The sequence below is a fragment of the Anomaloglossus baeobatrachus genome, chromosome 2 (assembly GCF_048569485.1).
Source record: "Anomaloglossus baeobatrachus isolate aAnoBae1 chromosome 2, aAnoBae1.hap1, whole genome shotgun sequence".
Classification (NCBI taxonomy): domain Eukaryota; kingdom Metazoa; phylum Chordata; class Amphibia; order Anura; family Aromobatidae; genus Anomaloglossus; species Anomaloglossus baeobatrachus.
In genome coordinates, this window is record NC_134354.1 from 8,734,016 (window position 1) to 8,746,906 (window position 12,891).

At 54.9% G+C, this 12,891-nt stretch overlaps 1 protein-coding gene across 1 annotated transcript in view; it reads right to left on the minus strand.

Moving 5' to 3' along the window:
- GPR156 (G protein-coupled receptor 156) overlaps window positions 1–12,891 on the minus strand; it is a 61,342-nt gene that overhangs the window by 19,924 nt on the left and 28,527 nt on the right. The window contains exon 4 of the mRNA XM_075332778.1: window positions 1,946–2,056. Coding sequence (XP_075188893.1) covers window positions 1,946–2,056 — 111 coding nt within the window. The remainder of the gene's footprint in view (window positions 1–1,945; window positions 2,057–12,891) is intronic.

A 12,891-nucleotide genomic window follows, 5' to 3' on the forward strand; every position in this document is an offset into this window, starting at 1 on the left:
CACCGATGAAGGTCATGAGATCTCACCGATGAAGGTCATCAGATCTCACCGATGAAGGTCATCAGATCTCACCGATGAAGGTCATCAGATCTCACCGATGAGGGTCATCAGATCTCACCGATGAAGGTCATCAGATCTCACCGATGAAGGTCATCAGATCTCACCGATGAAGGTCATCAGACCTCACCGATGAGGGTCATCAGATCTCACCGATGAAGGTCATCAGATCTCACCGATGAAGGTCATCAGATCTCACCGATGAAGGTCATCAGATCTCAACGATGAAGGTCATCAGATCTCACCGATGAAGGTTATCAAACCTCACCGATGAAGGTCATCAGATCTCACCGATGAAGGTCATCAGATCTCACCGATGAAGGTCATCAGATCTCACCGATGAAGGTCATCAGATCTCACCGATGAAGGTCATCAGATCTCACCGATGAAGGTCATCAGATCTCACCGATGAAGGTCATCAGATCTCGCTGATGAAGGTTATCAGATCTCACTCATGAAGGTCATCAGATCTCACCGATGAGGGTCATCAGATCTCACCGATGAAGGTTATCAGATCTCACCGATGAAGGTCATCAGATCTCATTCATGAAGGTCATCAGATCTCACCGATGAAGATCATCAGATCTCACCGATCACGGTCATCAGATCTCACCGATGAAGGTCATGAGATCTCACCGATGAAGGTCATCAGATCTCACCGATCATGGTCATCAGATCTCACCGATGAAGATCATCAGATCTCAGCGATCACGGTCATCAGAGCTCACCGATGAAGATCATCAGATCTCACTGATGTAGGTCATCAGAGGTCACCGATGAGGGTCATCAGAACTCACTGATGAAGGTCATCAGATCTCACCTATGAAAGTCATGAGATCTCACCGATGAAGGTCATGAGATCTCACCGATGAAGGTCATCAGATCTCACCGATGAAGTTATCAGATCTCACCGATGAAGGTCATCAGTTTAATGAAATGTTGCAAAGAAAATCCGGGGAATAAATGACCCGACTCCGCAAAGATGGGGACTGGAGTGAGAACCTCTGTCCTAGACATCCACTGCAGATTATCCACAGCAACTATGTCCTGTGCTTACATAAGTGAAGACCACCAACTAGAAACCGAGCACTGTGCCAATAGTGAGCAGGCAGGCGGTGCTAACATGAGCGCAGCTCTGGAGAATAATACAGGAGGTAACTCAGGATCATTAATGTAATGTATGTACACAGTGACTGCACCAGCAGAATAGTGAGCGCAGCTCTGGAGTATAATACAGGAGGTAACTCAGGATCAGTAATGTAATGTATGTACACAGAGACTGCACCAGCAGAATAGTGAGTGCAGCTCTGGAGTATAATACAGGAGGTAACTCAGGATCAGTAATGTAATGTATGTACACAGTGACTGCACCAGCAGAATAGTGAGTGCAGCTCTGGAGTATAATACAGGAGGTAACTCAGGATCAGTAATGTATGTACACAGTGACTGCACCAGCAGAATAGTGAGTGCAGCTCTGGAGTATAATACAGGAGGTAACTCAGGATCAGTAATGTATGTACACAGTGACTGCACCAGCAGAATAGTGAGTGCAGCTCTGGAGTATAATACAGGAGGTAACTCAGGATCAGTAATGTAATGTATGTACACAGTGACTGCACCAGCAGAATAGTGAGTGCAGCTCTGGAGTATAATACAGGAGGTAACTCAGGATCAGTAATGTAATGTATGTACACAGTGACTGCACCAGCAGAATAGTGAGTGCAGCTCTGGAGTATAATACAGGAGGTAACTCCGGATCAGTAATGTAATGTATGTACACAGTGACTGCACCAGCAGAATAGTGAGTGCAGCTCTGGAGTATAATACAGGAGTGTGACATCGCTAGAGGTGATACAGTAAATGTTATGGTGACCCCTGTAATACTCACCACTCGTTTATCGGGGACTCGATGAGTGAACACCCGGTAAAGTCTCCAGCTCTTCCCCAGCAGGGGCCCAAACACCAGACTGAAGCCGATATACAGGAGACTGACCCTGACCTGAAAGCAGAAATAAACATGATTGTGCGGGTGATGGCGGTGACATAGAGCGAGGAGTGTTGTGAATGTCAGTTATGCTTTGGCTGCTGGGAGGCTCCCTCTTGTGGCCAGGAATGGTTTGGACTTGGATCAGGTGTGTTGAGCAATGGGCGTTTCCATTGCTAACTCTCTGCTTATTTAAATCCTGGTCTGATAGCAGGCTATGCCGGATGTCAGTTGTTCTTTGTATCTCCAGCCTGCTTCATTTTGCTCCACACCACATCTACCCCAGATAAGTGCTTGCTCTTTATTTTTAGTTTGGTTCTTTTGCTCTTATCTGGGTTTGTCATTTGCTGTGGTTGTTTTCAGTTTATTTGCATGCAGGGATTTTCCCCCTCAGTTGCTTGGCTGGGAAACTCCCTGCAGTTTTGTTTGGAGTATTGCTCCTATACGTCCATGTGTTTGTTGCTTCTTGAATTTGTAATGATTCCTGCTTTCTGCTCATTGGTATGACAAGAGCGCCTGGTATAGGACGGAGTGCAGATCATGCGATCTTAGGGCCTTTTTGTACTATCAGGAAGTTGGTATTTTGCAGGGTTTTTCTCTGGCCACCATCAGTCCCTTTCCTGTCCTTTCCTATTTAGTCAGCGGGGGCCTCACCTTTTGCTAATCCTATCATCTACCTGTGTATTGTGTTTTCCTATATCACCGCAGTCTTTGAATGTAGGGGGCTTGCTATTCTTGTCTATTTTCTGAGGCAGAGAGTTATTTACCTTTCCTTCCTTTAGGATAGTTAGTTCTCCGGCTGGGTTTGCGGTGCACAGGATGTTAGTTCACCCCTCGGCTACTTCTAGTGTTAATGGTTAGTAAGGGGATGGCGGCCAGATTAGTTACCAATGCTCTTGTCACCTTCTACCAATGATTTATGGTGGTCTTCCATGGTTCCGGATCATAACAGAGGATCAGAAATAAACATGATTGTGCGGGTGATGGCGGTGACATAGAGCGGGGGCAGAGATTGTAGATTTTACATAAATTATGGCCCTATCAGGTAAAAATGAAGCTATGAACCTGCGGATGTGGGGTTTGAGTTTTGCAGATTAGTAGTATTCTGAAGCTTTCTGGTGCTGGGTAGAAATTCACTTTTTTCTTCCCAGCAGCCTCAAGCTTTCAGTGATTGGGGGGCGCCGGGCAGCTTCACTACAATATTACCCTGCAGAATACCCCAATATCTGCAGCTTTTTCACCTGACAAGTTCCCTTTAACTGTAACATTTCCATGTAAGGCAGCATTAAAGGAAACCTGTCGTGCAGAAACCCTATTCACCTGTGTGTCCTCCTGGAACGGCGGCTACAGGGAGAAAATGGAATGACATCCTTCCTGCAGCCGCTGGCTCCCAGGCATTGGTGCGGTTACAGTCACTGATCAGTCAGCATCCATCATCCAGGGAGCGGCGCTGATAGAGGCTGAGGAAGGAGCGACCGAGGCACCGCCACAACGTCTTACTGTAAAGAGACGTCATCAGGGAGCGGCGCTGATAGAGGCTGAGGAAGGAGTGACCGAGGCACCGCCACAACGTCATACTGTAAAGAGAGACGTCATCAGGGAGCGGCGCTGATAGAGGCTGAGGAAGGAGTGACCGAGGCACCGCCACAACGTCTTACTGTAAAGAGAGACGTCATCAGGGAGCGGCGCTGATAGAGGCTGGGGAAGGAGCGACCGAGGCACCGCCACAACGTCTTACTGTAAAGAGAGACGTCATCAGGGAGCGGCGCTGATAGAGGCTGGGGAAGGAGTGACCGAGGCACCGCCACAACGTCTTACTGTAAAGAGACGTCATCAGGGAGCGGCGCTGATAGAGGCTGAGGAAGGAGTGACCGAGGCACCGCCACAACGTCTTACTGTAAAGAGAGAGATCATCAGGGAGCGGCGCTGATAGAGGCTGAGGAAGGAGTGACCGAGGCACCGCCACAACGTCTTACTGTAAAGAGACGTCATCAGGGAGCGGCGCTGATAAAGGCTGAGGAAGGAGTTACCGAGGCACCGCCACAACGTCTTACTGTAAAGAGACGTCATCAGGGAGCGGCGCTGATAGAGGCTGAGGAAGGAGCGACCGAGGCACCGCCACAACGTCTTACTGTAAAGAGAGACGTCATCAGGGAGCGGCGCTGATAGAGGCTGAGGAAGGAGTGACCGAGGCACCGCCACAACGTCTTACTGTAAAGAGACGTCATCAGGGAGCGGCGCTGATAGAGGCTGAGAAAGGAGCGACCGAGGCACCGCCACAACGTCTTACTGTAAAGAGACGTCATCAGGGAGCGGCGCTGATAAAGGCTGAGGAAGGAGCGACCGAGGCACCGCCACAACGTCTTACTGTAAAGAGAGACGTCATCAGGGAGCGGCGCTGATAGAGGCTGAGGAAGGAGCGACCGAGGCACCGCCACAACGTCTCACTGTAAAGAGACGTCATCAGGGAGCGGCGCTGATAGAGGCTGAGGAAGGAGCGACCGAGGCACCGCCACAACGTCTTACTGTAAAGAGACGTCATCAGGGAGCGGCGCTGATAGAGGCTGAGGAAGGAGCGACCGAGGCACCGCCACAACGTCTTACTGTAAAGAGACGTCATCAGGGAGCGGCGCTGATAGAGGCTGAGGAAGGAGCGACCGAGGCACCGCCACAACGTCTTACTGTAAAGAGACGTCATCAGGGAGCGGCGCTGATAGAGGCTGGGGAAGGAGCGACCGAGGCACCGCCACAACGTCTTACTGTAAAGAGACGTCATCAGGGAGCGGCGCTGATAGAGGCTGAGGAAGGAGCGACCGAGGCACCGCCACAACGTCTTACTGTAAAGAGAGACGTCATCAGGGAGCGGCGCTGATAGAGGCTGAGGAAGGAGTTACCGAGGCACCGCCACAACGTCTTACTGTAAAGAGACGTCATCAGGGAGCGGCGCTGATAGAGGCTGGGGAAGGAGCGACCGAGGCACCGCCACAACGTCTTACTGTAAAGAGACGTCATCAGGGAGCGGCGCTGATAGAGGCTGGGGAAGGAGCGACCGAGGCACCGCCACAACGTCTTACTGTAAAGAGACGTCATCAGAGAGCGGCGCTGATAGAGGCTGAGGAAGGAGTTACCGAGGCACCGCCACAACGTCTTACTGTAAAGAGACGTCATCAGGGAGCGGCGCTGATAGAGGCTGGGGAAGGAGCGACCGAGGCACCGCCACAACGTCTTACTGTAAAGAGACGTCATCAGGGAGCGGCGCTGATAGAGGCTGGGGAAGGAGCGACCGAGGCACCGCCACAACGTCTTACTGTAAAGAGACGTCATCAGAGAGCGGCGCTGATAGAGGCTGAGGAAGGAGCGACCGAGGCACCGCCACAACGTCTTACTGTAAAGAGACGTCATCAGGGAGCGGCGCTGATAGAGGCTGAGGAAGGAGCGACCGAGGCACCGCCACAACGTCTTACTGTAAAGAGACGTCATCAGGGAGCGGCGCTGATAAAGGCTGAGGAAGGAGTGACCGAGGCACCGCCACAACGTCTTACTGTAAAAAGACGTCATCAGGGAGCGGCGCTGATAGAGGCTGAGGAAGGAGCGACCGAGGCACCGCCACAACGTCTTACTGTAAAGAGAGACGTCATCAGGGAGCGGCGCTGATAGAGGCTGAGAAAGGAGCGACCGACGCACCGCCACAACGTCTTACTGTAAAGAGACGTCATCAGGGAGCGGCGCTGATAGAGGCTGGGGAAGGAGTGACCGAGGCACCGCCACAACGTCTTACTGTAAAGAGACATCATCAGGGAGCAGCGCTGATAGAGGCTGAGGAAGGAGCGACCGAGGCACCGCCACAACGTCTTACTGTAAAGAGACGTCATCAGGGAGCGGCGCTGATAGAGGCTGGGGAAGGAGTGACCGAGGCACCGCCACAACGTCTTACTGTAAAGAGACGTCATCAGGGAGCGGCGCTGATAAAGGCTGGGGAAGGAGCGACCGAGGCACCGCCACAACGTCTTACTGTAAAGAGACGTCATCAGGGAGCGGCGCTGATAGAGGCTGAGGAAGGAGTGACCAAGGCACCGCCACAACGTCTTACTGTAAAGAGACGTCATCAGGGAGCGGCGCTGATAGAGGCTGAGGAAGGAGTGACCGAGGCACCGCCACAACGTCTTACTGTAAAGAGACGTCATCAGAGAGCGGCGCTGATAGAGGCTGAGGAAGGAGCGACCGAGGCACCGCCACAACGTCTTACTGTAAAGAGACGTCATCAGGGAGCGGCGCTGATAAAGGCTGAGGAAGGAGTGACCGAGGCACCGCCACAACGTCTTACTGTAAAGAGACGTCATCAGGGAGCGGCGCTGATAGAGGCTGAGGAAGGAGCGACCGAGGCACCGCCACAACGTCTTACTGTAAAGAGAGACGTCATCAGGGAGCGGCGCTGATAGAGGCTGAGAAAGGAGCGACCGACGCACCGCCACAACGTCTTACTGTAAAGAGACGTCATCAGGGAGCGGCGCTGATAGAGGCTGGGGAAGGAGTGACCGAGGCACCGCCACAACGTCTTACTGTAAAGAGACATCATCAGGGAGCAGCGCTGATAGAGGCTGAGGAAGGAGCGACCGAGGCACCGCCACAACGTCTTACTGTAAAGAGACGTCATCAGGGAGCGGCGCTGATAGAGGCTGGGGAAGGAGTGACCGAGGCACCGCCACAACGTCTTACTGTAAAGAGACGTCATCAGGGAGCGGCGCTGATAGAGGCTGGGGAAGGAGCGACCGAGGCACCACCACAACGTCTTACTGTAAAGAGACATCATCAGGGAGCAGCGCTGATAGAGGCTGAGGAAGGAGTGACCGAGTCACCGCCACAACGTCTTACTGTAAAGAGACATCATCAGGGAGCAGCGCTGATAGAGGCTGAGGAAGGAGCGACCGAGGCACCGCCACAACGTCTTACTGTAAAGAGACGTCATCAGGGAGCGGCGCTGATAGAGGCTGAGGAAGGAGCGACCGAGGCACCACCACAACGTCTTACTGTAAAGAGACGTCATCAGGGAGCGGCGCTGATAGAGGCTGGGGAAGGAGCGACCGAGGCACTGCCACAACGTCTTACTGTAAAGAGACGTCATCAGGGAGCGGCGCTGATAAAGGCTGGGGAAGGAGCGACCGAGGCACCGCCACAACGTCTTACTGTAAAGAGACGTCATCAGGGAGCGGCGCTGATAGAGGCTGAGGAAGGAGTGACCAAGGCACCACCACAACGTCTTACTGTAAAGAGACGTCATCAGGGAGCGGCGCTGATAGAGGCTGAGGAAGGAGCGACCGAGGCACCGCCACAACGTCTTACTGTAAAGAGACGTCATCAGGGAGCGGCGCTGATAGAGGCTGAGGAAGGAGCGACCGAGGCACCGCCACAACGTCTTACTGTAAAGAGACGTCATCATGGAGCGGCGCTGATAGAGGCTGAGGAAGGAGCGACCGAGGCACCGCCACAACGTCTTACTGTAAAGAGACGTCATCAGGGAGCGGCGCTGATAGAGGCTGAGGAAGGAGCGACCGAGGCACCGCCACAACGTCTCACTGTAAAGAGACGTCATCAGGGAGCGGCGCTGATAGAGGCTGAGGAAGGAGCGACCGAGGCACCGCCACAACGTCTTACTGTAAAGAGACGTCATCAGGGAGCGACGCTGATAGAGGCTGAGGAAGGAGCGACCGAGGCACCGCCACAACGTCTTACTGTAAAGAGACGTCATCAGGGAGCGGCGCTGATAGAGGCTGGGGAAGGAGCGACCGAGGCACCGCCACAACGTCTTACTGTAAAGAGACGTCATCAGGGAGCGGCGCTGATAGAGGCTGAGGAAGGAGCGACCGAGGCACCGCCACAACGTCTTACTGTAAAGAGAGACGTCATCAGGGAGCGGCGCTGATAGAGGCTGAGGAAGGAGTTACCGAGGCACCGCCACAACGTCTTACTGTAAAGAGACGTCATCAGGGAGCGGCGCTGATAGAGGCTGGGGAAGGAGCGACCGAGGCACCGCCACAACGTCTTACTGTAAAGAGACGTCATCAGGGAGCGGCGCTGATAGAGGCTGGGGAAGGAGCGACCGAGGCACCGCCACAACGTCTTACTGTAAAGAGACGTCATCAGGGAGCGGCGCTGATAGAGGCTGGGGAAGGAGCGACCGAGGCACCGCCACAACGTCTTACTGTAAAGAGACGTCATCAGAGAGCGGCGCTGATAGAGGCTGGGGAAGGAGCGACCGAGGCACCGCCACAACGTCTTACTGTAAAGAGACGTCATCAGGGAGCGGCAATGATAAAGGCTGAGGAAGGAGTGACCGAGGCACCGCCACAACGTCTTACTGTAAAGAGACGTCATCAGGGAGCGGCGCTGATAAAGGCTGAGGAAGGAGTGACCGAGGCACCGCCACAACGTCTTACTGTAAAGAGAGACGTCATCAGGGAGCGGCGCTGATAGAGGCTGAGGAAGGAGTGACCGAGGCACCGCCACAACGTCTTACTGTAAAGAGACGCCATCAGGGGCCGGCGCTGATAGAGGCTGAGGAAGGAGCGACCGAGGCACCGCCACAACGTCTTACTGTAAAGAGACGTCATCAGGGAGCGGCGCTGATAGAGGCTGAGGAAGGAGTGACCGAGGCACCGCCACAACGTCTTACTGTAAAGAGAGACGTCATCAGGGAGCGGCGCTGATAGAGGCTGAGGAAGGAGTTACCGAGGCACTGCCACAACGTCTTACTGTAAAGAGACGTCATCAGGGAGCGGCGCTGATAGAGGCTGAGGAAGGAGCGACCGAGGCACCGCCACAACGTCTTACTGTAAAGAGACGTCATCAGGGAGCGGCGCTGATAGAGGCTGGGGAAGGAGCGACCGAGGCACCGCCACAACGTCTTACTGTAAAGAGACGTCATCAGGGAGCGGCGCTGATAGAGGCTGAGGAAGGAGCGACCGAGGCACCGCCACAACGTCTTACTGTAAAGAGAGACGTCATCAGGGAGCGGCGCTGATAGAGGCTGAGGAAGGAGTTACCGAGGCACCGCCACAACGTCTTACTGTAAAGAGACGTCATCAGGGAGCGGCGCTGATAGAGGCTGGGGAAGGAGCGACCGAGGCACCGCCACAACGTCTTACTGTAAAGAGACGTCATCAGGGAGCGGCGCTGATAGAGGCTGGGGAAGGAGCGACCGAGGCACCGCCACAACGTCTTACTGTAAAGAGACGTCATCAGAGAGCGGCGCTGATAGAGGCTGAGGAAGGAGTTACCGAGGCACCGCCACAACGTCTTACTGTAAAGAGACGTCATCAGGGAGCGGCGCTGATAGAGGCTGGGGAAGGAGCGACCGAGGCACCGCCACAACGTCTTACTGTAAAGAGACGTCATCAGGGAGCGGCGCTGATAGAGGCTGGGGAAGGAGCGACCGAGGCACCGCCACAACGTCTTACTGTAAAGAGACGTCATCAGAGAGCGGCGCTGATAGAGGCTGAGGAAGGAGCGACCGAGGCACCGCCACAACGTCTTACTGTAAAGAGACGTCATCAGGGAGCGGCGCTGATAGAGGCTGAGGAAGGAGCGACCGAGGCACCGCCACAACGTCTTACTGTAAAGAGACGTCATCAGGGAGCGGCGCTGATAAAGGCTGAGGAAGGAGTGACCGAGGCACCGCCACAACGTCTTACTGTAAAAAGACGTCATCAGGGAGCGGCGCTGATAGAGGCTGAGGAAGGAGCGACCGAGGCACCGCCACAACGTCTTACTGTAAAGAGAGACGTCATCAGGGAGCAGCGCTGATAGAGGCTGAGAAAGGAGCGACCGACGCACCGCCACAACGTCTTACTGTAAAGAGACGTCATCAGGGAGCGGCGCTGATAGAGGCTGGGGAAGGAGTGACCGAGGCACCGCCACAACGTCTTACTGTAAAGAGACATCATCAGGGAGCAGCGCTGATAGAGGCTGAGGAAGGAGCGACCGAGGCACCGCCACAACGTCTTACTGTAAAGAGACGTCATCAGGGAGCGGCGCTGATAGAGGCTGGGGAAGGAGTGACCGAGGCACCGCCACAACGTCTTACTGTAAAGAGACGTCATCAGGGAGCGGCGCTGATAAAGGCTGGGGAAGGAGCGACCGAGGCACCGCCACAACGTCTTACTGTAAAGAGACGTCATCAGGGAGCGGCGCTGATAGAGGCTGAGGAAGGAGTGACCAAGGCACCGCCACAACGTCTTACTGTAAAGAGACGTCATCAGGGAGCGGCGCTGATAGAGGCTGAGGAAGGAGTGACCGAGGCACCGCCACAACGTCTTACTGTAAAGAGACGTCATCAGAGAGCGGCGCTGATAGAGGCTGAGGAAGGAGCGACCGAGGCACCGCCACAACGTCTTACTGTAAAGAGACGTCATCAGGGAGCGGCGCTGATAAAGGCTGAGGAAGGAGTGACCGAGGCACCGCCACAACGTCTTACTGTAAAGAGACGTCATCAGGGAGCGGCGCTGATAGAGGCTGAGGAAGGAGCGACCGAGGCACCGCCACAACGTCTTACTGTAAAGAGAGACGTCATCAGGGAGCGGCGCTGATAGAGGCTGAGAAAGGAGCGACCGACGCACCGCCACAACGTCTTACTGTAAAGAGACGTCATCAGGGAGCGGCGCTGATAGAGGCTGGGGAAGGATTGACCGAGGCACCGCCACAACGTCTTACTGTAAAGAGACATCATCAGGGAGCAGCGCTGATAGAGGCTGAGGAAGGAGCGACCGAGGCACCGCCACAACGTCTTACTGTAAAGAGACGTCATCAGGGAGCGGCGCTGATAGAGGCTGGGGAAGGAGTGACCGAGGCACCGCCACAACGTCTTACTGTAAAGAGACGTCATCAGGGAGCGGCGCTGATAGAGGCTGGGGAAGGAGCGACCGAGGCACCACCACAACGTCTTACTGTAAAGAGACATCATCAGGGAGCAGCGCTGATAGAGGCTGAGGAAGGAGTGACCGAGGCACCGCCACAACGTCTTACTGTAAAGAGACATCATCAGGGAGCAGCGCTGATAGAGGCTGAGGAAGGAGCGACCGAGGCACCGCCACAACGTCTTACTGTAAAGAGACGTCATCAGGGAGCGGCGCTGATAGAGGCTGAGGAAGGAGCGACCGAGGCACCACCACAACGTCTTACTGTAAAGAGACGTCATCAGGGAGCGGCGCTGATAGAGGCTGGGGAAGGAGCGACCGAGGCACTGCCACAACGTCTTACTGTAAAGAGACGTCATCAGGGAGCGGCGCTGATAAAGGCTGGGGAAGGAGCGACCGAGGCACCGCCACAACGTCTTACTGTAAAGAGACGTCATCAGGGAGCGGCGCTGATAGAGGCTGAGGAAGGAGTGACCAAGGCACCACCACAACGTCTTACTGTAAAGAGACGTCATCAGGGAGCGGCGCTGATAGAGGCTGAGGAAGGAGCGACCGAGGCACCGCCACAACGTCTTACTGTAAAGAGACGTCATCAGGGAGCGGCGCTGATAGAGGCTGAGGAAGGAGCGACCGAGGCACCGCCACAACGTCTTACTGTAAAGAGACGTCATCATGGAGCGGCGCTGATAGAGGCTGAGGAAGGAGCGACCGAGGCACCGCCACAACGTCTTACTGTAAAGAGACGTCATCAGGGAGCGGCGCTGATAGAGGCTGAGGAAGGAGCGACCGAGGCACCGCCACAACGTCTCACTGTAAAGAGACGTCATCAGGGAGCGGCGCTGATAGAGGCTGAGGAAGGAGCGACCGAGGCACCGCCACAACGTCTTACTGTAAAGAGACGTCATCAGGGAGCGACGCTGATAGAGGCTGAGGAAGGAGCGACCGAGGCACCGCCACAACGTCTTACTGTAAAGAGACGTCATCAGGGAGCGGCGCTGATAGAGGCTGGGGAAGGAGCGACCGAGGCACCGCCACAACGTCTTACTGTAAAGAGACGTCATCAGGGAGCGGCGCTGATAGAGGCTGAGGAAGGAGCGACCGAGGCACCGCCACAACGTCTTACTGTAAAGAGAGACGTCATCAGGGAGCGGCGCTGATAGAGGCTGAGGAAGGAGTTACCGAGGCACCGCCACAACGTCTTACTGTAAAGAGACGTCATCAGGGAGCGGCGCTGATAGAGGCTGGGGAAGGAGCGACCGAGGCACCGCCACAACGTCTTACTGTAAAGAGACGTCATCAGGGAGCGGCGCTGATAGAGGCTGGGGAAGGAGCGACCGAGGCACCGCCACAACGTCTTACTGTAAAGAGACGTCATCAGAGAGCGGCGCTGATAGAGGCTGAGGAAGGAGTTACCGAGGCACCGCCACAACGTCTTACTGTAAAGAGACGTCATCAGGGAGCGGCGCTGATAGAGGCTGGGGAAGGAGCGACCGAGGCTCCGCCACAACGTCTTACTGTAAAGAGACGTCATCAGAGAGCGGCGCTGATAGAGGCTGAGGAAGGAGCGACCGAGGCACCGCCACAACGTCTTACTGTAAAGAGACGTCATCAGGGAGCGGCAATGATAAAGGCTGAGGAAGGAGTGACCGAGGCACCGCCACAACGTCTTACTGTAAAGAGACGTCATCAGGGAGCGGCGCTGATAGAGGCTGAGGAAGGAGCGACCGAGGCACCGCCACAACGTCTTACTGTAAAGAGAGACGTCATCAGGGAGCGGCGCTGATAGAGGCTGAGAAAGGAGCGACCGACGCACCGCCACAACGTCTTACTGTAAAGAGACGTCATCAGGGAGCGGCGCTGATAGAGGCTGGGGAAGGAGTGACCGAGGCACCGCCACAACGTCTTACTGTAAAGAGACATCATCAGGGAGCAGCGCTGATA